The 27,011-nt window shown below is 42.6% G+C and overlaps 1 protein-coding gene across 1 annotated transcript; it reads left to right on the plus strand.

Moving 5' to 3' along the window:
- Positions 1–4,976: 4,976 nt before the first annotated feature.
- CPA2 (carboxypeptidase A2) lies at positions 4,977–26,110 on the plus strand (the record flags this gene model as incomplete). The annotated part of the gene is given in 17 exon segments (XM_081244700.1): positions 4,977–5,009; positions 5,011–5,042; positions 6,998–7,079; positions 8,023–8,157; positions 8,766–8,846; positions 8,848–8,862; positions 10,572–10,577; positions 10,581–10,673; positions 12,563–12,645; positions 14,340–14,393; positions 14,395–14,421; positions 14,423–14,453; positions 15,599–15,689; positions 17,246–17,445; positions 19,472–19,556; positions 25,923–26,092; positions 26,096–26,110. Coding segments are annotated over 17 exon segments (1,233 nt in total).
- Between the last annotated feature and the right edge of the window lie 901 nt (positions 26,111–27,011).

Genomic DNA, 27,011 nt, shown 5'->3' on the forward strand with positions numbered 1-27,011 from the left:
TCAAGTGGTCAATAGCCACATGTGGCTGGTGGCTACATTCTTGCAACAGTGCAGATATAGAACATTTCCATCACTGCAGAAAGTTCTATTGGACAGTGCTAGTCTAGACATTGAGCTCTTGACTGATAAAATCTTATTCACCTTTGGAGTCCTACAACTTAACAGTGCCTGTCACATAGTAGGTATTCCATAAATGAGGGATCCATTCATGGAACCTGAGCTGGGGTGATCATAAATGGGAACCTGATGCAGACAGAGAAGGATGAGAAGACAGATCTTCACAATATGGTGTTGGGTGGTTATCTTCCAGCTGAGGAAGAACAAATAGTTATTGTACTGGGGGTTTTTTGAGCTTGGTGTTGCAAACAGCAAATGATCTATGAATTCTATTTGTTCTTCCCAACTGACTTAATAGAAACAAGAATTTGTGTAATGGACTTTTAGACCTAAGCAAGCACAAAGACTGTCTTTGGAAGAAGGCCAGGGCCCAGTGTAAACTGGGTCCCACTGGATTAACACGGTGATTGCTGGTGGCAGGTGAGGGCAGCAGAGAACCACCAGGGTCGTGAGCTTTGAGGAGCCCCGAAGTATGGGTAGGTGGGAAAATGAAGTATTAAGGTGAACCCAAATCAGGAACTCACAGACCAAAAGGAAAGCCAAGGCTACAAAGCACAGCATCAGGAAGGATGCCAAACCCAGTTGGGACCAAGGTATAAGGAAAGATGCCAGGACCTGTGGTTTCCCATCCCACGTTAGAGGGAGGTTTGGTCTTTTCTTTCTTTCTTTTTATGTAAATTATAAGCAAATTGAAGAAAATTAAAGTTACTGTTAACCACACAGAAGTGTATAGCCAAATCACTTGTTTAAATTTTTGGTGTATTTCCTTCCTATATAGTCATTATTTTGAATGCATGTTTTGTTTTGTAAGTGGATTCTTAAAAAAACCCACCTTAATATTCTGTAAACATCTTTCCATGTCTTTACATATTCTTAGTATTCTTATACATCCTTTAAAAAATTATTTATTTATTTATTTATTTATTTATGGCTGTGTTGGGTCTATGTTGCTGTGGGCGGGCTTTCTTTAGTTGCAGCAAGCAGGGGCTACTCTTTGTTGCCGTGCGTGGGCTTCTCATTGCAGTGGCTTCTCTTGTCACAGACCATGGTCTCTAGGCACGTGGGCTTCAGTAGTTGTGGCACGTGGGCTTAGTAGATGTGGCGCACGGCCTCAGTAGTTGTGGCTCGTGAGCTCTAGAGCACAGGCTCAGTAGCCGTGGTGCACGGGCTTAGTTGCTCCTCAGCATGTAGGATCTTCCCGGACCAGGGCTTGAACCTGTGTCCCCTGCATTGGCAGGCGGATTCTTAACCACTGCGCCACCAGGGAAGTCCCAAGAACACTTTTCTAAAGACAGCTATCATCTTTCTCTTTCTGAATTACAGATTCCCCAGGGATAGGTTGATAAAGAGGTGTTTGGTCTAAAATGGTCTTTTCCTAGAACTGAGTGGAAACACCTCGGATGACTGGACAGCCAAGAGTGTTGGAGCAGTGACCCAGGGTCTGAGGATGCCTGCTCTACCCCTGATCACTCCTGAGTATTTGTGTAAGTCACTTCCCCTTTTGGGGCCTCATTTCCTCATCTGCAAAGCAAGGGGTCTTCAGTGGTTTCTTTCCATCTGGAGATTTCTCAGTGAGTCTCAAAAACAGATTTTATTGCGGTTGGTGGATAGGTTCATGATGTGGATTGTGGTGATGGTTTCATGGGTGTATACATATGTCAAAGCTTTTCAAATGGCATATTTTAAGTATATGCAGTTTATGTCATGTATATCTCGACATAGCTATCTAAAAAAACCTTATTTTATCCAGCTTTCAGAATGATGAGGCAGTAGAAAGGTTGATACTCTATTCTGATAAGCATCTGTTTATATATTGTCAGTAGCAGAGAGAAACAACAGTGATTTCTGGAGTTTTCCCTACAGCTTCCTACTAAGGCTTGTGCTTTCTCCTCCTCCAACTTCTATTCATTAAAAAAAAATTACTGATTTCTTCCATTCCAGGAAATGTTCATTTTGTTCATCTCAGGCATCATCCTTGAGTCCTCACTCCTTTCTGGAATGCCTGAGGTTCAGGAGCAAGGGGTCTAGGCTTCAGTTGGACCCCCAGTGTGGCTCTAGGCTCATCCCCACTATCTTTTTAAGGAAGACAAGAGAGCTGTCATGTCCCTAACACTTACAGTGAACTCAACTCATTGGGTAGTAACTCTCAGCAAAAATTCCTGTTTGAAAGCATATTGTAAGGGAGATAAAACAAATTCTTACAGTGGAAGTTCACACACTGTGACAGTTGGGTGAGGAAATGCTCAGAGGCTGCTGTGGAGGTGGCTATCTGCCCCTCCTTTCCCACCCACTGGTATATATCCTTTTCCTGACTTCTCCTATGCCCAGTCAGGCACCAGTCACTCACCAGGGACTCTGATTCTTCCACTGAAATGCCTCTTGGAGCCCTTCTCGTGCATTCCCTCAGCCACCACCCAGCCCAGATGCATCGTTTAAAAATCTGGATTTCTCCAGGAAGCTCCTTGCTTGGCTTCCTGCTTAAAGCATCTCTGCCCTGCAACCATCGTGCATGATTTACCATTCTCAAGACTGCAGTCACTTACCAGCTCAGAAACCTTCTGAGTCTCTACATTTGCCCCTTTCATCAGGTGTAAAGTCTTCTGCTTGAACTGTGAAGCCCTCTATCACCTTCTCGTATTTTCTTTTCATATTCTACCTTCTCCACCATGCCCAGGGTCAGGTCTGCCCAAGTGGGGCAGATTTCCTCCCAACTCTATCGTGTACCATTTTCCCCCAGTTCTCTACCTTTCTCATGTTTCCAAACCACCAGAAATCCATACTGTCCTCAGCAAATCCTATCTGCCCATCTTTTCCAAGAAGCTTTTACTGATTCTGCAAGTACCTTAATTTCTTTCTTTCTTTTTTCTAAAAAATTAATTTATTTTATTTATTTATTTTTGGCTGTGTTGGGTCTTTGTTGCTGTGTGCAGGCCCTCTCCAGAAGTATGTTAATTTCAATTCATATGACTACGGTCTACTTGATAGGTGCTGGGGACATGAGGATGAATTATGGTCTCTGCCTCTTGGTTTCTTTCTTCTCCCCAACACCCAAGAGAATGAAAAAACCAGAAACACCCTTAAAGTACGTACTTGAAAATTCTAACCCAGGGATTTAGAGTGTGTGCAGGTAAAGAATTTGACACACCGAGTGAAACGGAGCAGGACCCTTTGGTCTTTGTCCCCCAGGTCCTCTGCCTGCCTTTTGTCTGTGAAAAAACTTTAGCCAAAAAATAAGTTTAATCAGAGAAGTGAGAACATGCAGAAACAAAGGAAAATAGTCAAAGGAGACCAAATAATAGTAGTTTAGTCATTAAGCATAGTCAAGGACCTTTAGTTCTTTCTCAAGGGCTATAGATAATATCCTGAGCCCTATCCTGTGAGCTGTCTTATAGATACTGAAACCCCCGCCAGGTGGAAGAAGTTAACTACGTGATGACCAGGCTGTAGCCATGACATAAGCTGCCACGATTCCAAAAATTGGCCTCAAGGAAATGGGAACAAACAGACCCTGGAACTGAAGACTAACTGTACTTGAAACAATCAAGATGATGCTGGTCAGACCACCTCATGACCAATTTCAAGATATCAGTCAGAGCTGACTGCTGTTTCTGCATGCAGCCCCCTCCCTCTGCCTATAAAAGCTCTTGCCCCCTGATTGTCGGAGTAGGCCTTTGGACAGATGTCTGCCCTTCCCCCACTCCCCCAACAGTTGTAGGCATCCAAAAATAAAGCAAACTTTCCTTTCCACAAACCTGGCCTCTTTATTGGCTTTTGAGCAGCGAGCAGCTGGACCCCACTTTCAGTTACAAGAGGACAGATGAAAATTTCCTTGTGTCTGTTGGTTGATACTTGCTAGGCTGAATATAATGTGTGTGAAGAATAAAATATAATAAAATATGAATCCTAAAAATAGAATGGTGTATCTTCTCCTTTTGCAATGAGGAACAAAGTCAGATCAATGTAGATGTATGTTTATAGACAAGGAAAGGTTGCCTTTGTTTAAAAAAACCTTTGTTTAAAAATCAGAATATATGTTATGGTCTAATCTTTGTTTAAGAAAAAGCTCTAAAACATTGAAAGAAGTTTGGAAAGATATACTCCAAATGGTTTTCTTTGGGTGGAGGAATTATTGGTTATTAAATAAAACACTTCCTTTTAATCCAAACTTTCTGTAACAAGCAATTTCATTGTCATAATTAGAAAGACATTTTCATTTTGGAAAAAAGCACAGAAACAGGGACATCAATTTGGTACAAATGCAGATGGATCACTTTAGAAACAGTTCAAAATTGAATATTAAAAGGCCTCCTGTTTTGTTTTAATATAGTGTGAGGACTGGAACAGGCCATATCTACAGGGAGATTCAGCAGATATGGACTAAATGATTGCAGTGTTTCAGGGTAAACATTATAAAAATAAACAAATGAGCCAACTAATGGAATGTGATAGACAGGATGCCTGAGTAATTACTGTAAATGCTGTGCCCCTTTTCTGTCAGAGACCCAGGAAAGACTTTAACCTCTAGGTCTATTAATCTGGCTTCTGTCACTGGTCAGAGTTAGTGTCACTTTATGTTCTAAATCATAAATGCATGATTTGCCCTTGGTATGCTCTAGCAATTTTGTTTTCTTTCCATCAAAGTTTGTTATCTCATTGAAAGAATGTGAAATGTATGGATTGGTGATATCACACAAGTGGGTGTCTACAGTCTTGAGACTTTGACATGCAGGTGGGAATTTTACCATGTGGGAATTTACTTGAGTTCTTAGACTGCCAACAGGTCACCCTCAGCCGTGGTGTCCCTATAAATAAAGTTCAGGAGTGACACCGAATTCTGGACTCTTGGAAGATCCTTGACTATGCGATTGATCCTGTTTTTTGGTGCCCTTTTGGGGGCATATCCTCTGTCGAGAAACATCTGTGGGGTAAGTTATGCTTTCTGATGCCTATTTGAATTTTGCTTACCTGATTCACAGAGTATCTCACTGGATTGTTGCAGAATAATGAGTGTAAGCGTTCAGCATTTTCAGAGTTCTTTTAGATTTGGAGAGGGGGTAGTGGAAATAATAGGAATGAGTGATAAAAAAAGAGATGAATGAATTTAAAGAAAAAAAAAACCAAAAGTGAAAACAGCACACATGCACCCTATTTCTCTCTGTCCTTAATCTTTTTCCCCTCTGATGATCAGAATATGGGGATGACAGACATCTGTGAAAATAAAGCTGTTTGGTCATTTGTCTCTGTGTCATTTCAGTAAGTGCTGGGTTACTCTCCCATCCTCCTCCCTACCTTTCTGGACTTCATCCTCCATGTCACCTTAAGTCCTCCCATCTTCAGATCTAGTGTCTAGGCAGTGGGACCTCATGAAGTGGGAGGACCAGAGCTGCAGACTTCAGCCCAAATCCAACTCTCATGGCTTTGTAGGATCCATCTTTGCTCCAAAGTACTTTGGTTTCAAGATTCTATGAAGAGCTTTAGACAGCATTTCTTGAAGAGTGTTGCAGGGAACTAATGAAGTGGCCAAATAAATTTGGCCCAAAAAAATGGATGATCAAATAAATTTGGGAATCAGAGAGTTAAACAAACTATAGGATTTCTAGGAACTTTTACTAAATTAGTGTGTATTGTAAACCTATAAGAGGGGATCTAGGTTGCTGCAGCTATCCTTTTTTTTTTTTTTTTTTTGATCCTCAAACTCCTCTCCACCTTCATTCATTCATTCATTTATTTATTTACTTACTTAATTTATTTATTTATGCATGCATGCTGAACAACTCAAAGGGCTATTATTCCTTAGAACACACACCAGGAAATATTAGCCCAATGTATTATTTTTCCCAGTGCCTTCCCATTTTAAAGGAGGACTCCTGGGAGTCTATACATTTACCAAAAGGAATGAGACTCAAATGGAAAATTTTTCAGACCATCTATGGCCAGTGGATACTGGGAGGCAGAAGAGACTTGAAGAGCTCACATTCTATCACTTATGCAATCCACTGGAGTTCACTGGAAATTGGATGATACTTGATTTCAGAGGGTCTGGGTTCTGGTCCCTTATTATGGCTCTTTGTACCAATCCCTTCCCCACTGCATAAATGGGCAGGGCGGTGACTCAGGAAGTCAGCCTACTCAGAGAAAGGGAGAGAGGAAAAACCTGTCACCAAGGAAGGGCTATAAGAAATCCAGCTCTACTACTGAACTTTTTTAAAGGATATTTGTTTGCTTGTTTTGCAACTTCTCTTTGCTGCCAAGGAGTCCTTGATATCCTTCATTACTCATTGTGTGTGTGTGTATGTGTGGAGAGAGAGACACACATACACACACACCATGATTTGTCTGGGTTTCAATTGTCCCTAGCAATACCCCAAGTTTGGGCCACATGAATGGGGTTTGGAGATGGAACTCTGATACCTTTCAGTTAACAACAAAAACACCCTAGGTCTACCCAGATGTAAATTTGATTCCTCTTTTGAGCACTTATAAGCACCAAATTAATTATTCTACCTTTTTAAAACTTATTTCTGAAAAACAGGAACAGACAAGTTTTAAAAGCCGATGCTTTATGAGCAGCAGGTGTTACTTGATAAATAATCATTAGCTAAAGGAAAGGTAACTTTATTGGCAAAGTTCCTGCTAGGATTAGGTACAGCTCTTAATTATTATTTAGATAACATTTCCTTGGGGGAAATAAAGCCATTCTATCAACTCCTCATTCTGGGGATGTGGGTCAGTATACTATTTATTAATTTCTTGATTGTCAAAGAGATTACTGACTGCTGCATTAACCTCTTATGTGCAGAGACTAACAGGAGCAGAAAGCAACAGGAAACAGCGTCTAGGTTTTGTTTTTAAGGTCATGTCTGTGGGTAATATTTTTTAGAGACCAAGTTCTTGAGATCACACCAAGGAGTGAAGAACAAATAAAAGCTCTGGTGGAATTGGAGGCTGAAGAACATCTTCAGGTATCTGTCCTGGAGGGGGCTTCTGTTTCCCAGAGTGAATACTCCACAGTTAGACACGATGACTAAGATCTCTTACTTTGGATTGTATCTTGTCTTCTCTGATGAGGAGTATGGAATGCTCACTCATGGAGCTGGGATCCAGAACTCCTGGGCTCTGGTCCCATCTGTATGACATTGGGCAAGTCATCTACCTTCTGCATCTCAGAGAAGGTAGGTGACTTGCCCAATGTCATACTGACTTCTCTCCCATTCAGTATAATGAGGATAAATATACCATTCTCCTATCTCACAGATGTTTTGTAAGAATGAAAAGAGAAATCAAATGTGAAAGTTATTTTGAAAAATTATTGAACACCTTTAATGCATTATTTCCCTCCTAAATAATTTATAGTATTAATGAATGAATTGGGTCACCTGAATGTCAACTGTTAAAAAAACTGCCATAGTTTTAAATAATCTTTACCTTCTTCCAGTTTTAATATTTAACCATATTGGGGGGGAAACCACATAACACATATGCTGATGCTTGGACATTTAGGTTTGAAAGTTTTTTCTGTTTTTGTTTGTTTTTTTTTGCGGTACGCGGGCCTCTCACTGTTGTGGCCTCTCCCGTTGTGGAGCACAGGCTCCGGACGCGCAGGCTCAGCGGCCATGGCTCACGGGCCCAGCCGCTCCGCGGCATGTGGGATCTTCCCGGACCGGGACACGAACCCGCGTCCCCTGCATCGGCAGGCAGACTCTCAACCAGTGCGCCACCAGGGAAGCCCTGATGCTTGGACATTTAAAAACACTTTTGCAACATCATAGCGATTCCACAACGATTCTAGTCTTGGAGGCTTGAGGTAAAATAGATAACGAATTGATTTCTTGAAATCTATCCACGCTGAGCTGTCCATTTCCCTGGAATGACCCAGTCATTGCCTTGGCCTTTTATCCCTTTCAGCTTGATTTCTGGAAATCACCCACCATCCCAGGAGAGACAATCCATGTCCGAGTTCCCTTTGTCAGCATCCAGGCAGTCGAAGTTTCCTTAAAGTCCGAGGGAATTGCTTATTCCATTGTGATTGAAGATGTTCAAGTAATTATCCCACAGCCCACTCTTCCAGAGGCTTGCTGGTCCATATGAACTGAAGGTCCATCCTCTTTTATCTTTGGGTACCCTCTGCCAGGGAAGGGACCTGTGGGTACCACTAGGGCCTTCCTGAAGTCTGGACTACCCCTGCAGTGGGTAGGAAGGTTCTATCCCTCTCTTTTTTGCATTTGGTACAAGTGGGATATGGTAATAAAAAATGTAATGGAAAGGGCAAAAAAGAGTCTCTGGCATGAAATACAAAGGGCAAACTGAAGATTGTGAGTCAAAGTAGGCAAATGTAAGTTGTTACTCATTTAGTTTTTAATTGGAGGTTACCTCTGACCCTGGGTTCCCAGAAAGGGAGAATGAGCCATAACACAACCACAGGACTGACTGTCATCCTATATTTGCAGCATCTGTCTGGCCCGAAGTCTCATTAATGCCCCATCCCCTTTCAGGGTGCTGCCAGAATGAGGGAAAGGCATGACCCCAAAGCCTATAGGACAGAAAGAAGAATGCTTGGGACTGGGGCCTGAATGTCACCACTTCCCTCACAACTGTAGATTCAAATGCATTGCTATAAACTAATCATAGGTGTGACTGATTTATCTTAGGCTCTCTTGGACAAGGAGAATGAAGAAATGTTACTTACTCAGAGAAGAGAACAGAATGGTAACTTCAACTTTGAGGCTTATCTATACCTTGGAAGAGGTAGGCGTTTCAAAATGAACATCAGAGAAATGGGCCATGCTTTCCTCTGATAACAAGGCCTATACTTCTACTTGGTAATTTAATGGAAATTATTCTCATATTATTTCCTAACTTCTCCAAATTTCCCTAGCATTTCACAGCCAGTATCAGTGTCACTGCCTTAAGTTAGGACCTGAAGCCCACCTGCCCATCCCAGCAGCCACTGCATTATTTAGAAGTGTCCAGGAGTGGCTTAAGTGAGCACAAAACAGCCTCTAATGACCATACTCTCCCCTCGAGGTCCCCTGGCTGATTTCTGACCTGTGCCACCCACAAGCCATCTGAGAGCTGTGCTTCATGGCTACCACTGATGCTGGAATCAGGGGACACGATACCACTGACTTCCAGCCAATGGTGGAGTCTCCCAACCTGCCAAATTCTCCTAGACCTCATGGCAGCAAAGTCTTGTGCAATCTCTCTGCATCTTTCCTGAGTTTTGTTGGTGTGAAGAAGGCCCCTTCCTTCACCTGGATCACCTGGACAGTGCTACATCTGCCTCTTTGTGACACATAGCTTTTCTTGGGGGGTACAGGTGTCTGCTTGCACTAACTGATTTGGGAGGGTGGGGGAGGGGATGAGATGGGGGTTGGGGGTTAAGGGGAGAGGTGGAGGAGCAGGAAAGAGCCAGATAGGAGGTTGTCTGGTAGGTGCTGATTCCCTAAATCAGCAATTCTAAAATGCAGAGAACTTAGAAAACAGTTTTCCCCCTGCATTTATTTGGTGGCAAACCCCGACCTGAACTAAACTCATTTAGGGGCAAAATCTGACCTGAACTGACTTGCTACTCACTTATTTTACTGCCAGAAATATTAATGTGCCTGAGTATGGAGCACTGCCACATGTGTAAAATGTATTTTTCTACCTTTTTAAAATTGCACACACACACAAATCTTAATTTGAATTATGTATGGTCCCTAAAGGGTTTCAGAGTAGGGACTGTGGACCAGTACAGAGAGTGAGGGAGAAAAGGGAGTGGCCGAAACAGGATGCGCTCCCTCCTTTGCCTGGCCTCACAAATTGCTGTCCACGTCCTACGGAGACCAAATGCTGGCAACAGCTGGAGGAGCTGTTTTCATGCCGATCACTCTCCAGACACGCCCAGACATGTCTCAATCCCAGTAATGGACACAGTTTGGGTGCCCCAGCTGTACAGGATTGCAATCAGCCCTGCAAATAGGAGCCGAAGTGGCTTGTGGCAGAAGTGCCTCTGAGGCAGGCACCCTGTTGCCCCGGTCTGAACCAGCCCGGCTGCGTTTTGCAGCGCCTGCTTCTAAATCCACCTTTTTTTTTTTTTTTTTTTTTTTTGGTGCCACTACCATTTGTGTTCCTTTGCTAGTGAGGGAAGATGCTTTCTGGCTGGGGAAGTTCCACCTCAGAGCTGGCTTGAGGCAAGCCACAGGGAAACCAGAGCAGTGCCATTTTGTTTGAAGCACAAAACTGGAGAGAGCCGGCTCCGCTGCCACAAAATGGCTTCCCTTTTCCCAGCCCCTGCGGATGCCCAGTGACTCATCATCTCAGCTTTGATTCCAGCGTCCCCAGTCGCACAGCATCTGCCCCGTGGCCCTCTCCATTCCCTCAGGGAATGGAAATGGAGGAGAGAGAAAAGTCACTAATGGATGCACCAGATTATTCATTTGCAAATGTCTACTTCTTCATCCTAAACATTTCAGATTTCCTGAGAGATGGATAACCTCGTTGCTGAGCACCCTGGTCTAGTGAGCAAAGTGAACATTGGCTATTCTTTCAAAAACCGGCCCATGAACGAGCTCAAGGTACACAGGTGCAGTGGTGATTTTTCCTCTCGATGCTTCTAGAATCCCGGTCTTCCCAGGCGGGCTGTCAGTACAGGCTCCGCCTGCAGAGCTGTTCCTTTTTTTTTTTTTTTCCTCTCCTCCTAACCAGTCCTTGCTGGTTTTGACTATCCACCTCCCTGCTTCCCCCACCTCCCTTTCTTCTTCTTTTTATTGCGCGAGCTGACGCAGGTCTGCAGGAGTGAATTAATGTTCTCCTCTTGATAGATGTGCTCTCAGGGAAACAGGCGTATGCACCAATAGAAACAGAGGAAGGGGGAGGTGGTTCGGGCCCCTGGGTGAGCTGGGAAGGGGGAGGTATTCTGTAATTAATCAAGGTAGCCGTGCTGTGCCTTGTTTTTCTTTTACTCGTTTCTTTTGTTTTTTTTTTTTTTTTAAACCGAGAGTTTAAAAAAAAAAAAAAGAAAAAGAAATAAAAGTTCCAGGTACTTGCTGGAGCCGCATTTAAAACCAAAACAGTTCTTGCGGTGTGCAGAATGATGGGCAACCAAATGGCAAAGGCAAATGCCCAGAAACGCAGGCATTTTTTACTTGCTAGCCAGAAAAAGGTTATGGTTTTACTTCAACCTGTACACGCTGACAACAGTTAGTGCTGATAATTTCAAGCTTTTTCACCTTGCCTTGCAAAAGAGTGAAAAGTATTTCACCAGATTTCCTAGAAAGAGTTTGTTAAGGGGGAAAAAAAAAAAGATAATGTCACAACTCCCTGCTAAATTTGAAACCATTATGGCTGAGGACCAACGGACTCACTGGGACAGATGGATTTCTCCAGAGCGGTTCTCCCAAAGCAGGCCTGGGAGGAGTGGTTTGCCTACTTTATGACACCATGGCACATTTGCTCATATTTACTACCTTCTTTTCTTTTGATTTCCTTTTCCCTGTTTCTCCTGCAGTTGGGTCAGGAAACCCCAGATTCTCCTCCCCCTTGGATTTTCCTGGACTTTCCTTCTCCCGGGTGTTTCGGTGGTTCGTGGTTGAGAATGTTATTTGTTTTCCAAAGTTCCCTATGTGAGCTCTTTGGAGGAAAAAGCATGAAACACTTTAAACTAAAACTCTCAAAACCCTTGAAAAGTAATTTTTAGCAGGGATTTACACTTCTCATTTACCTTATCTGTGATGTTTAGAATGCTGCAGGAAGATAGAAATTGATGGTGCAAAAATAATCTTTTCCTCCCCATTTACTGATTCAATTGGCAAAGCCACTGTTCCAAATAAAACAGAGTCCCTTAGATCATAAAATTTAAACTCTGTAAAGGACTTCCAGAGCCTACCATCCTGTTTTTATGAAGGACTCAAAAGGTTACCACAAGCATTTTTATTACAAAAATAACACAATCATTGCAAAAAATGGAGAACAGAGAAACAAACAAAAAATGAAAAAACATCCCTATTTTACTAATTTCACAACTATGGGATTGATAGCTATTAACATTTTGTTGTATATCTTTCTATTTTTTCCTCTCTTTTCTTTCCCCCCTCCCTTTTTCTCCTATGTTTGTGTGTGTACATATGTATACATACACATGAGCTAGCCTTTTAAGAAATAAAAATGGTATCATACTATTTGGTAATCTATTTTTAAAAATTTATGGCATATGATGAACATATTTTCATGTCATCACATTATCTGCAATGATTTTTTACAAACATCAAATGATGGCCCTCTTGTTAGCCTGTATTTAAGTTTACATTAAAGGAAAGGGACAAAAAAATCCCACATTAAATGAAAAGTTAATTGATAGCATCACTGTCTACACCTCCTCCTTCTCAACCACATCAAGTACAGAAAGAGGAACAGACAAGGGGTCTGTGGTGGTGGAGCCATTCACATTTCCACGCTTGTTTTGCAGTTCATCACGGGAGGAGACAAGCTGGCTATCTGGCTAGAGGCTGGGATCCATGCTGGTGAGTGGGTTACACAATCTACTGCACTGTGAACTGCAAATAAGGTCATTTTGCCCAAAATTCCCCATTTATTTTGTCTTTCTGGGGTAAGGCCCCACCTAACCTCACAGCAATCCCTGTGGTCCTATGGCTGACGCTCTCATCCCAAGCCCTTCTCTTGTCACACAGTCAGGAAACAGACCCATTCAAACCTAATTTGGTATTGCCCCACCCAGCACCCTGGCATGTACCTCCGTACTCCCCCAACCTGCTGGCCACTGCGTGCTCTGTTAAAAGATAGAGCTATGGGCTTCCTTGGTGGCGCAGTGGTTAAGAATCCACCTGCTAGTTCAGGGACACGGGTTCAATCCCTGGTTTGGGAAGATCCCACATGCCGTGGAGCAACTAAGCCCGTGCACCACAACTACTGAGCGTGTGCTCTAGAGCCCGTGAGGCACAACTACTGAGCCTGCGTGCCACAACTACTGAAGCCCGCATGTCTAGAGCCTGTGCTCTGCAACAAGAGAAGCCACTGCAATAAGAAGCCTGTGCACCGCAACGAAGAGTAGCCCCTGCTCGCCGCAACTAGAGAAAGCCCATGCACAGCAACGAAGACTCAATGCAGGCAAAAATAGTAAATGAAATAAATTTAAAAAAAAAGATAGTGAGAGCTAAAAGAGATTAAGAGGGTGGCAAGTAAGGACACCAAGAGTCAGATTTCAGCATAAGAACAGATTAGAGAACATTGCTTTGCTGCCTGGAGCTCCTAGGGCTGTGGCATGATGTACTAGAGATCTATAAAATCACAGAAGGAGCTCAGAGAATATAAACAAGGGCTAGAAGAGTTTACTTTGACCTACAGATACAAAGTGGAACTCGTTGAGGGTTTTTGGGTTCTGAAAAATTTCCAAATCTCACTTAAAGTTAGGGTGTAGTGATATCTCTCTTCCACATGTTCATTTGGAATTAGAGTCAGGACACCGTGCTGGGTGTGCCCTAGTCTGGTATTTCTTAAGTAATTCAAAAATGACATGCTATAAATCAGAATGTTAATTCATGAGCAAAGGAAATCAATCCACATCAGATCATTCAAGCATGTACAACCACGTGCATACCGGCTGATACATTTTTCCCTTCAATTAAAATGCAGTTACCTTTAGGGTATTATGAAATGGATATTTAACAGTTGAATAATAATGCCTTAGGATGGCTGAGCACAGGAAATGAATAAATTTTAATCCAGCAGAAACTTAAACTCTACTGCAATTGATCACAAGTAGAAATGTAATTCCCCAAATGGAATTTAACTGGTTCTCTGGGTCTTTAGAGAAGTCTCTGCATAATTAAGTAATCTGATGTTAGTTGTGAGTACTTTTGAGAAGGTATAGCCTGTGTGGTGATTAAGAAAACTGAAAAGATTTCTTTGGTTCATAGGTCCCTCTGAGCCACAAACACATTGCCCACCATTGCAAAATGCCTCACTAAAATTAATTGGAAGAATTCTGCTTTTGAGAGATAACGGATAAGTGATACCTGATTTTTATTTAATGTAAGTAAATTATTCTGATCGGAAATAAAAGTATTGACACTGGCGTATTAAACACGTTAATAGGAGATTGGGCTGTAGTCCTGGAAGACTCTCACTGACCCGCAGTGATAGTTCATGTTTGGAAAAAACACATTGCCTTAATATTCTCTCCTCTGTTTCCTGGTGAAAGGGGAGTGTGAGATTGACATATATGTTGTTGTCTCTGCTCAAATTGCCTCTGATTATGGAAATGACCCATCCATCACTTTGATTGGATACGATGGACATCTTCCTGCTGCTCTGATGGCTATGTGTTCTCTCAAACCAAAGGAAGCCTGGACTTTTTCTCTTCAACAAGAATTTAAGGAGATGTGTAGGAACTTCAAAACAAAACAAAAGTGATTTTTCTGTTCTTGATTTACCCTAAACAGAATGTCTCATCTCTCAGTAGTGGCCCTGAATTGAGGCATATAGTGATGTTTACAATCATTTCATTTTCCAACACACAATATCTTTCCATATTGCCTTGGTCAGAGCCCATTTCAGCTGTTAGGCTGGGCTATTAGAGTTCAGTGTTCACTTTGAGTCACCTAGGAGATTTATTCCAATTATCCCTGCGTTTTGATGGTAGGATTGATAGAAATAGGAGGCGGATGTTACCTGCTGACAATTAGATTGCTGTAGGATTTAGGTAGGCGGTACAATGCATCTGGCATTTTACTTACATTTACAATCTATAGAAGAAATCCTCTGTTATATCGCAAAAACGAATTATGCAGTTTATTTTTTCTTTAAAAATCTCATTACAGAACACCATTATGGCAACTGTGACCCCACGTATATTCAAAATGAATCAGAGCTTCAAGTTTATTTTTGGAGAGAGCAGACTATGATAGCATTTTTCAACGCGTGTTCAGAAGGAACTTGTAGAAATAGTAGTACTCATCTCATGAGATACCCTATGAATACAGGGTTCCACAGTCAAGTTTGGGAAATACCACCTACTATATCCCTCTCTTGGAGCTTCATAAAAAACATTAAAGCATTAAAAAAAAAAAACCTTTAGAAGTTCTGAAGTAAATTAGCCAACTTAACCCTGTATTTTCCCAAAATGTTCTATCACAGAACCCTCGGGCTCTCCTCACTATTTTTTTGTTTTTTAATTTTTGTTTTTTGTTGTTATTGTTAACGTTTGAGAGGACTGTGGTTCTACGGAACATGGTTTGGCAGGTGTTCATTGGAGGAGATGGGGGCTTATTTACTTCTTGCCTCGGTGAGACGGCCGAGAAGCTCCAAGCAGAACCCTGTGTGAGGACTACTGGTCAAGTCTGTGGGCAAGGGAAATGAGTGCAATTCCAAAAGGGCCTTCCCGTGAGGGATTGAGAGAAATTAACAAAATTCTAAAGGAAACTTCTCACTGGACTGAGTGACCATCTTTTTTTTCCCTGTGTTTTCTTTCCATTGGATTTTAAAGAATCGTATGTGGCAGAAGACCCAATTCAAGGTATCTGGAAGCCTCAGTGTTGGTGTTGATCCTAACCGGAACTGGGACGTGGGTTTTGGAGGTGAGCATGGGGGCTTTCCCCCAGGGATAGTCAGATGTTGTCTGGCCAGATAGCTATTTGCATGGCTCTGCAGTGCTGTCAGCCTGCTAAGCCCATTCAGGATTGAAGCTATTTAAAAACCTATTTGAAAAACACTTCACTGAATTCCCTTCACAGGCACACAGTGCTGTCACTGAGCTCTGAGGAGCATTTAATATATTTTGTCTCACATCTTGGTTTTCCCATAAGCTGTATCCCGGCTCAGCTTCTGAGCTTCCAGAGCAAGACTTTGTGTGGTGGCGGGAAGCCCCAGGAAGCCCTGAACCAACCACTAGAGGGGGTTGGGATCTAGTCACAGGAGAAGCATTACATCATCTGTGGATGCTTCGGGAAAGAAAACTAAAATGAAGTACGAATAAGATTAGGAAATTGATTTTCAAAATAGATTCAAAGAGAAAATACTTGCTTCCTGCTCTGCCTTTGTTGACTTAGAGCTCTAATTTTTCGGGGTCCAGTGCCAGGCTGGTTGGGGGGCTCCTTTTTGCTTTCAGGCACCAGTTAAAACCCCTTATGTTTCTCTAATCACAGAGTTAAAATGTTTTTGGTTTTTCCTCATTAGGTATGATAGCAGTAATGTTAGAAACTGTCTTTTCCACTGTAGTGTTCCGAACACCTAGCATAGTGTCTGGCACATAGAAGGCAATCACTAAAGACTTGAAAGACAGATGAATTAACGAGAATCATTGAACCAAGAAAGGATACACTGACGGGGTATGGATGAGTGGCAACTTCATTCATCGCTTTTACAAATTCTTTTTTTTTTTAGTGTAGGAAAGAAAAAAATCAAAGCATCAGATCCAAAATACTGAACAATGTCCAGCAATTCAAAGTCAAAAATTTTCCTGGGTTGTTGTTCTTATTAAATAATCTCCAAATGAGGTGATAGGTTGTATATATACTTTGTCCGTATCATTTAGAGACTGTGGAGTCCCAGCCTCTACCTGTCCCCTCAGAGTTTCTCTAGCATTCAGAGCCCTGGCCAGGCCACAGTGGGCCCACTTCAGTGGTCATGAGTAACTCCAGTAGCTGAGAAAATGAGGCCAAAGGTAGCCTTTTTGTCAGAAGTAATTGTGACTTCCTCACTACAGAAAGGGTATCAGAGGTTCCTTGCATTTGTGGCTCTGAGAAGTACAGATGCATAGAATCTTCTACTCTTGGGCTCTAAGAATTGGAAGAAATCCCAGAAAATGAGCTTGCTCAACTCCCACCCGATGCAGGAATTCCATCTATAATATTAAATCTAGCTTTTCTTCCAACAACTCCCACAGAGAGGGGATGATTTAATTTGATAGTTCTTTCTGCCATATAGAGGAGCCATGTTTTTAAAGGAGAAATGTGTCCAGAATCTCTTGAGTTAGGTCTCCTGACTGTGTCTTTAGGTAGTAATTCAATCTAACACAATGACAATCTTGCTCTGATTTCCAGAGGAGGAACTGAAGTGATGCATGGTAACTGCCTCCATACACTGTCTCCTTAAAGCTCACTGTTCTCACTTGGCTTCTTCTGCATCCCATCACAACCTGGAGCCAGCAATAACCCTTGCTCTGACTCATACCATAGACCCAGTGCCAACTCTGAAGTTGAAGTGAAATCCATAGTGGACTTTATCAAGAGTCCTGGAAAAGTCACGGCCTTCATTACCTTCCACAGCTATTCCCAGCTGCTGATGTTCCCCTATGGGTATACATGTGCCGAGTCACATAAATTTGATGAGCCTGTAAGTTTCTGAAACTTCATTTCAGACACAAACATCCATGGTGTGGACAAATAAGTTTCAGTCATAAAGATAGGTATTGAGATGGGGGTATACTAGTGACAGGTTACAAGTATGAATGAGACATAATATGTCCAACCACTGAGAAGATTGTGACACAGGCACAGGTTTGAAAGACTTGCCTAAATTAAATTTCCTTGGGAAATAGAATTCATGAAATTATTGTTGCCTTAATCTAGATGAGCAGGAGCCTGATTCGACTATAAATTCCCAGGATGTGTTTTCTCTTGCTTAGGAAATAATCACTTGGATTTGGACCTGAAGCTCTTGGATCTGTAGTCAGTTGCTCTATGCTAAGCAGTGCTGCCTCCCAGCTCTTTGCCTTATACCTTCCTGGTGTCTTTGGCTCTGTGATCCGTCATCATACTGCACTGGTGTATGCTGGGCATAAAACACTTCCCTAAGGTATCACTTGATACCCTCCATCGTCTTTCCTGTTTCAGGAATGAGCAAACTGGTGGCAGCCTTAAGTCACATGGTGACATCTCAGGGGGCTGCTTGTAATTGAGTAAGTGCTACCCCAGCTGAAGAGAATGTGCAAATATTTCCAATTTGGCTTTTAGGCTTGGTTTTTGAAACCCATATATTAGAGATAAAGCCCTGAGATGGGACCTTTTGGTCAGTTTACTTTCAAGTAGATTGTTGTCAGCAGCTAGCAGAAATGGAATAGATTATTCAAATTCAGGTGTATCTTTCATCTCATCAGTTGCATTTTAGCCCCTGTAAGGCAGTTTTCAGGGTTTTGATGGTGAATATTATCACTAAAGGTTGAATCAAGGGAGAGAGAATGTCAGGGTTGAATGTCAAAGGTACTTTTAGTAGCTCTAGATAACCTTACATTACCTAAACCTGGTGCTTAAATCTCTACCATATATAGTCATCCAGCCTATGATTGGATAGCTCCCTGCCTCCAAGGGAGCTTTTTCCATGTTGGGGCAGATTTGATTGTTTGAGCTCAAGCCTTCTGCTTATGGCTTTCACATACCAGCCCTGGTTTATCGTCTTGCTCCAGAGAGCAAGTTTATTTCCCTTTGAGAGACAAATTCATTAATTACTTGAAGATAGTAACCCGCTTCTTCTAGGTTTTTCCTTATCCTTGCTAAGTACCCCCATCCCTTCAAGCACTCAGAATATGTTCCCAACTTCCCTCACCCTTCTGATTGCTATTTTACGAATATGCTTTGATTTGTCTGTGTTCTTCAAGGGCAGCTCCCAGAAGTGAAGGTAAAACTCGCGTTGTGGGGTTAACAAGCATAGCGCAGAGCATGACCGTAACTGCCCTCATCCAGCTTATGCAGTGGAGGGTCACATTAGTTTTTTGGCAGTGGCGTTGTGCCGTTGACTCATGTTGGGCTCATTGACAGCCGAAACCCCTAGGCTCTCTGAGTATTCTGCTGAGCCAGGTTTCCCCCATCTGGTAATTGTACAGTCGTTTTCCTGGACCCAAGTTCAAGACCTTACATTTATCCCTAGCAAGGACAGTAAAGCCTCAATCAGTCAAAATTGGAACCCTCAAATAATGGAAAATACTTTGCTGAGCTCTACTTCTTGGAAAAAGAGACAATCATAGGGAAATAAGCCAATGTAGGGATCTAGTTTAAAAAAGAAAACCAACTTCCTGGATACATCCTTGAGTCAGTACACATTCTCTTTAGCCCCTTACTCCCACCCTATTTCCATCCACGCTCCTGAACAAGGAGAGCTGGTGGCAAAATAATGACCCTGGTGTATTTATCACAAAAACCTGAAAGATCAAATAAACAATGAGGGTCTGTTGTATTTTCAGAGCCAACAGAAGTGAACTTGTGCTTACTTCCCAGTGAAAATGGTTGAAACAAAAAGGGTGTTGTGCTTAATTAACCAGAGTCCAGTTCATCAGACTGTCCCATTCTACATTCTGCAACTGGGCATCTGTTCTTCCAAGAGACAAGCACTATCTATCCACCTTTCCTTGGTTCTCTCACTCTAAAATGAAGTGGCCCAAAAGGCTGCCCAGTCTCTGACAAGCCTGCATGGCACCAAGTACAAAGTGGGACCTGTCTGCTCAGTCATCTGTAAGTATCTAACGTGTTTTTACAAATGACCCACTAAGATAGCAGGCACCATGTGATTTGGGGTCAAAGCCTTTATATGCTCTGACATGAAATGGGTAGGCCTTAAAAAGTCAGGGAACCCGGACTTCCCTGGTGGCGCAGTGGTTGAGAGTTCGCCTGCCGATGCAGGGTACACAGGTTCGTGCCCCGGTCCAGGAGGATCCCACATGCCGCGGAGCGGCTGGGCCCGTGGGCCATGGCCGCTGAGCCTGTGCGTCCGGAGCCTGTGCTCCACAGTGAGAGAGGCCACAACGGTGAGAGGCCCGCATACAGCCAAAAAAAAAAAAAAAAAAGTGCAGGGAACCCAAACTTAACACAGTTTTGTTCGGCGAGGCTAGATCTCCTCCATGAGATACTTACTATGTGGTATTTAGAGCAAATAACTTCCTAAATATTTGAGTTGTGTGTTCTCTTCTCTGCTTGTCCTGATCCTTAATGGCTCACTCTCATTATGTGGAATTTCTTTGCCTGAAAATGGGCATTTATCAAGACTCTGACCTAAGTTATCACTTTTATTAATTACCCATTTCTTGGCTAAGAGAGGCTCCCACCCTAAGTAAACCCATGGACTGTATGTGGGGACAGAACGGGTGCAACTCTTAAGAGGACCCAGAGGTTTCAGTGGATAGACTCTGTTGCAGCCATTTGTCCATGCAGAGTTTGGGGAAACAAAGAGGAGGACAAGTCAGGAGTAACGGCAATGGCAGGTATAAAGCTTGGGAGCCTGCTGTCAGACTTCCCGATGCTCCTCTCTCCCATAGTAAATCGAGATAAGAACAAGAAATGACTGCAGCGCTGTTGGAAATCCTAATGCACCCACATGCAGATTCTTAGTCCTCCAAAGGAATCCCCTCACTTTGTTATGGACAAAGCCAGAAACTCAGGACCCCACAGTTGAATGCCCAGGAGTTCCCTAGTGCTCCCATGCCCGTGGATCCTTTGGAAACAAATAACTTTTGTAGGCACCAACTGTGCCTAAAACACACACTTTTATTGAGCATATACTATGTGCTAATCATTGTATATGATTATATACCTGTCTCCAAGTACTGGAGACATAATGAACCCACAGAGAACTCACTGTTTAATATGGGAGATGAATGGGAAGACAAACTTTAGCATAATATGTGCAATAGTTGGCTATACATGGTACAAAAGTCTTAGAAAGTTGGGGGGATTTGATTTCATCTAGGAAGAGGGCAGGATTTTGAAGGCTAGAAAAGGGGAAGAGGAATGGGACATTCTGGCTCATTGCACATGCAAAGGCACGGATGTGTGACACTGCATGATGGGCTCTGTGAACTACAAGAAGGAATGAAAGTGGTAACAAGAGTCGGGGGAGTTCAAGTTTTTGTGTGCCATATTAAAGAAGTTAGGTTTGAACCCAAAGGATTCTGGAAGCCATTGGAGAGTTTTCAGCAGGGCAACGAGCGCACTGAGGCATTGTGTTTTAGATAAAACACATTAGCAGCAACATGGAGGATGTGGTGATGATGGACTCGAAGTAGGAACATCCCACAAGAAGAGTTCAGAGGAGAGATGATGGCTCACACTACAAAAGTGCCAGTGAGACATTTACAAGGTAAAATCAAAAGTTTTTTGTCGTTTATCAGAAGTGGAGAGTTTCTCACTGATGGTCATTGAATGGTGCCATTAACTGAGGGAGACATCCAGGAAGGTGAAGGGGGGAGGGGTGGGGTTGGAAAGATGAGTTCAGCTCTGGACATACTGAGGTTGAGATAAGTGTGTTGTTTTCAAGTGGAGTTGTCCTGTAGGCTTTGGGCTGTATGCCCCTGGGATTCTGCAGAGAGAGAGATTTAAGGGTAGTTGAAACAGGGAAGGTGGTTGGAACAGGAGAGCATGGAGGTCATCTGCAGTGGGAAAAGCCCTGGACAGAGGAGGGGAGCAAGATGTTAGGCAGCAGAAGTGGTTAGCAATGATGGAGGGCATGGCAGCAGGGCTGGGCAGAGAGGCCAAAAACCTTGCATTTCAGAAACCAGGGAAGGAGCAATTGTTGGGAAGGAGGCAGTGGTTAACAATGACAGAAAGGTCACAAAAAGGTCAAATGTGAAAAGGACAGAACATTTACCATTGGGTTTTCATTACTAGCTTATGGTGACTGTAACCAGAGCAGTTTCAGAAGAGTGAGGGTTACTGGAGGAGTACGTGGGATGGGAGAGGGGGAGGCCCAGTGAGTAGACTACTCTTCACAGGAGCATGGATGAGAAGGGAAGGAGAGAGAGGAATGGAGGGTTTTGTAGTTGAGATAAGAGATTTGTTTATTGACTGGGAAAAGGAACAATAGAGAGGGAGAGGTGGAAGATATAGGAGAGAGAAGAAATGACCAAGGCAGTGCTGTTCCAAAGAGGGGGAGAATAGGGACAAGAAAGGGATAAGCAGAGGTGGGCAGATCAGGCTTGAACAAGAGGAGAGTGTGCCGACATGCTAGGGACACTGACATAGCTCTGTCTGTAAGAGGGTGATGGTGGGAATCTGAGGGAGAGCACACTTGTTAGTCATGGTTTTCTTTTCTTTTTTTTTAAAGCATACTTGATTTTTTTTAAATTTTAATTTTATTTTTGGCTGCGTTGGGTCTTCGTTGCTGCATGTGGGCTTTCTCTAGTTGTGGTGAGCGGGCGCTACTCTTCCTCGCAGTGCACGGGCTTCTCATTGCGGAGGCTTCTTTTGTTGTAGAACACAGGCTCTAGGACACGCAGGCTTCAGTAGTTGTGGCACATGGGCTCAGTAGCTGTGGTGCACGGGCTTAGTTGCTCCACGGCATGTGGGATCTTCCCGGACCAGGGATCAAACCTGTGTCCCCTGCATTGGCAGGTGGATTCCTAACCACTGTGCAACCAGGGAGGTCCCAGTCATGGTTTTCTTAATGGGAGTCTTGGAGAGCAGAGGAGTAATAGTTCGCTCACCATATCTAGAACACTTAATGGAAATCCCCAAACTACTGATTTGGTCATATTTCAGAGCATGAAAGTTTCTTTTTCTTTTTTTTCCAGATTATGGTTTTCTTTCTTTCTCTCTCTCTTTTTTGCTTTTATGATGTATTTTTAAAACTTCATAGAAAAAAGAGTCTAATAATGATCATACTTTATTATCAGTTTCAATTTCATTAATGTTTTGTCATTGAACACAAATATATTTATCTAGTTGTAATCAATGTCTGTGTTCAGCTTTTTTTCATTTAACATCATTTCCCATATAGTTCTTTAAAAATTTTATTTTATTGAAGTATAATCGATTTACAATGTTGTATTAACTTCTACTGTATAACAAAGTGATTCAGTTATACATATATGTATTCTTTTTCATATTCTTTTCCATTATGGTTTATCACAGGATATTGAATATAGTTCCCTGTGCTATACAGTAGGACCTTGTTGTTTATCCATCCTGTATGTAATAGTTTGCATCTGCTGATCCCAAACTCCCAATCCATCCCCCTCCCATCCCCCTTGGAAACCACGAGTCTGTTCTGTATGTCTGTGAGTGTGTTTCTGTTTCATAGATAAGTTCATTTGTGTCATATTTTAGATCCCACATATAAGTGCTATCATATGGTATATCTTTCTCTTTCTGACTTCATTTGGTATGGTAATCTCTAGGTCCATCCATGTTGCTGCAAATTGCATTATTTCATTCCTTTTTTATGGCTGAGTAGTATTCAATTGTACATTTCCTACATAGTTTTATGTTATTTCCGCTCTAGGTGTTTGTTATTCAATTATACTGCTATATCCCAGTTATTGGGCCTTTGGATTGTTTCAACTTTTTGCTAAGTAGTGCTACTATGAACATATTGGCACAAACTTCTTTTTCTTTTAGGTGATACCCAAGTCAGATGTAATGAACAGCTTTGGAGCTCTATCTACATATTTTTTAGGCTATTCTCTGGGAAGACTGATCTTCTTACAGTTGCCCAGACCTTTTTAACTGTGTTCCATGTGGGATTGTCCTCCCCTTTGGTGGGGGAACCTCCAGGGAGGAGGGCCCCCTGAGTGGTGGCAGTGGGGTAGAAGGCCATTATGGCCACTTGAGGTTGAGGAATGCATGTTTTCTCTGGTTGGCCGCCTCTGAGTGGAGGCTGGAGTTCAGAATGTCAGCAGAATGGCATCATTTGCCCCTGAGACATGTACATGGGGTCTCAGCCATTTTATTACAAGGAATCTAGTTTTCCGCCTTCCTTTTCTGAGATATTTACAAGTATTGTAGACCTTGAAAGGCCTACATTTAGTATGTTTTTTTTTGGTAAAGTCACAGATGTTGAAGATACTTCCAATAAGCAAATGTCAGACAAGTATAGGGTTTGCTGTCTGATCTTTTGTAATGTGACCATTAATGGTTAATCAAGTTCTTGCTGCATCTCTGTCCAGAGCTGACTCTCTTATCCTTGATTCTGGCCTCATTCCAGCTTGGACAAGCACTGCCTCTAAGAACGAGTCCCAGTTAAGTACTTTTTGCCTCTTGCCCCTGATTGGTATGCAGCTCTGGGCTGAATACCTGCTTCACTCCACCCAAGACATGGCTGGATGTCTGTGGTGGGTGAGACATTTTCTGGGCAGTTTCTCATCTGGAAAGGGCTATAAGGAGCTGCATCACAACAGGTGTTTGGTCCAAAAGTTGTTACTTGAGTCGTTCTCAGGGGGAAATAAAACATAGACCTTGGGGAGAGAGGTCTGGGCTTGAGTTATAGTTCCATCACTTTGGAACCAAGTAACCTTGGGCAGGTCACTCAAGCCTGGTCACTCAAACCAGGTTCCCTTGGTTTTTTCATCTATGAAATGGGTTGTTGAGAAGCTCTAAAGATAGAATGTAGAATAAAAGAGTTCACTAACTCAAAGGCACTATATAAATGTTGCTTGTTAGTTTCCTGGTGAACTACTCTCCTCCAGATACCTCTGATCCTTAATGTGGTCCAACTTTTCTGATGGGATCTTAGTCGTTTATTGATAATGATGATTATAATCAAAACTGACATTTACTGAATGCCTATTCTACATGCATTATCCCATCTCCTTCACTTAATCTCTCTGAGATTTCCTCATCTGTAAAATGGGACTAATACTAATACCTACTTGTGACACAGATGAGGATTAAATAAACCAATTTAGCATAACATCTAACACATTTAATAAGCACTCAACAATTGATCGAATCATAAACATTATATTATCCTATTTAATTCTCACTGCCCTGTGAAGTAAGTAGTATTATTATCCTTATTTGACAGAAGAAGCATTTGGGACTCAGATAAGTGACTGTCTTAGGTCACCCAGCTAATGATTTGCAGAATCAGGATTCAATCTGAAGCCAGTCCACTGTGGACCTCTTAGTGGGATCATCTGTGTCATGTGACCACACCAAAGGTATAAGTTAGTAATTTTGGTACCCAGGAAAATTCAGTTCAAGTCAGCAGCCATTTGGTGTTTGTTATTTACCAGGTGCTACTACCGCTGCTGTGGGTGAAGGCAAAGACACAAGACACACAAGTTCATAGTGTTAATCCCCAATATTAACCACTAGTCCTACTTTCCCCTGGTATAACCTCCCTGGTCTTCCCCTTTGCTCGGCCCCGTTCTTAGGGATCAGGTGACCCCATTTGACCTCTACCTGCCCTCCCTCGGACAGGCCTCAGAGCCAACCTATTGCTTAGCTCTTTTGAGTCATGATTGTCAGAAGTCTTTGTAGGTTAATGCTACCTTCCTTTATCATTTGTCACGTAAGTGGCCACATATTACACAGGTGCACATTGTTGGTTTTACTCACACATATAGGTGCTGGGCATGTTATTTGTTATCAGAACAAAACCTGTTCCATCCTTATGCTGAAAGTCCCCTGAGGACAGGGACCAAATCTCTTCCTCTATTTGTAATCCCTTCTCTCCCACCAGAGGAAACAATGTTTACACCTAGCACCCAAGTGAAGAAGAAAGTGGTGTAGCCTCCCTAAGCTGTAGAAGATGCCAGTAGGAGAGCAGGCAGGATTCCAAATGGGTGGGTGAAGCCAGAGGCTCCTAAGAACACCAAAGGAAGGCTAAGTATAGTGTCCATTTGAGTAACACCTTTTACTTTTCAAATTAATCTTGTATTTTCTCATAAGCATGGCCCTCTACTAAGCTATCCCTGTTCTCAAGGTCCATGCAGATAGGGGCCTGACTTATTATTATTATTATTTTTAATTAGTTTCTGCTTTATAACAAAGTGAACCAGTCATACATATACATCTGTTCCCACATCCCTCTGACTTATTTTTAATAGTGGTGGAACTTAATATAGAGGTTACATAGCTGTGAGAGGCCAGTGGGAATAGCATAAGACCAAGCCAGTGGAGGAAGCATTGACTGGTCCTATGACTCTGGAATCAAATACTCATTTGAATTTGAACTGGGAGACACAGATCGATATGACTTCCTCCTGCTGGCCAATCAGATCTTACCCACAGTGAAAGAGACCTGGTTTGGCTTGAAGACAGTCATGGAGCATGTGTGAGACTACCCCTATTAAGGCTCTCGGGAATAAACACCATTAAAAGCTCTTTGGTTTGAAGCAAATTTGGGTTGTGATTATTTATTATTATTTTCTAAAATAAATTTATTATTTATTTATTTATTTTGTCTGCATTGGGTCTTCGGTGCTGTGCATGGGCTTTCTCTAGCTGCAGTGAGTGGGGGGCTGCTCTTTGTTGTGGTGCACGGGCTTCTCATTGCAGTGGCTTCTCTTGTTGCGGAGCACGGGCTCTAGGCTCATGGGCTTAAGTAGTTGTGGCACACGGGCTCAGTAGTTGTGGCTCACAGGCTCTAGAGCACAGGCTCAGTAGTTGTGTCGCATGGGCTTAGTTGCTCCGCGGCATGTGGGATCTTCCCGGACCAGGGCTCAAACCTGTGTCCCCTGCATTGTCAGGCAGATTCTTAACCACTGCACCACCAGGGAAGCCCCTGCATTGTGATTATTCCTTTTTCTTTTAATTTTTTTTTAAAGATTTGTAATTTTTTCCCCTTAAACTTATTTATTTTATTTATTTATTTTTGGCTGCATTGGGTTTTCGTTGCTGCGTGTGGGCTTTCTCGAGTTGCGGCGAGCAGGGGCTACTCTTCATTGCGGTGCACGGGCTTCTCATTGAGGTGGCTTCTCTTGTTGTGGAGCACGTGCTCTAGGTGCGCAGGCTTCAGTAGTTGTGGCTCATGGACTCTAGAGCGCAGCATCAGTAGTTGTGACACACAGACTTAGTTGCTCTGTGGCATGTGAGATTTTCCTGGACCAGGTCTCGAACCCGTGTCCCCTGCATTGGCAGGTGGCTTCTTAACCACTGAGCCACCAGGGAAGCCCCTGATTATTCCTTTTTCTAATCCTGATATAGGAGCATTATATCTTTGATTTTTGTTGCCCTTAAACACAGCAATACTGA

This window comes from Mesoplodon bidens (genome assembly GCF_964165515.1).
Source record: "Mesoplodon bidens genome assembly, chromosome: 9".
Lineage (NCBI taxonomy): Eukaryota > Metazoa > Chordata > Mammalia > Artiodactyla > Ziphiidae > Mesoplodon > Mesoplodon bidens.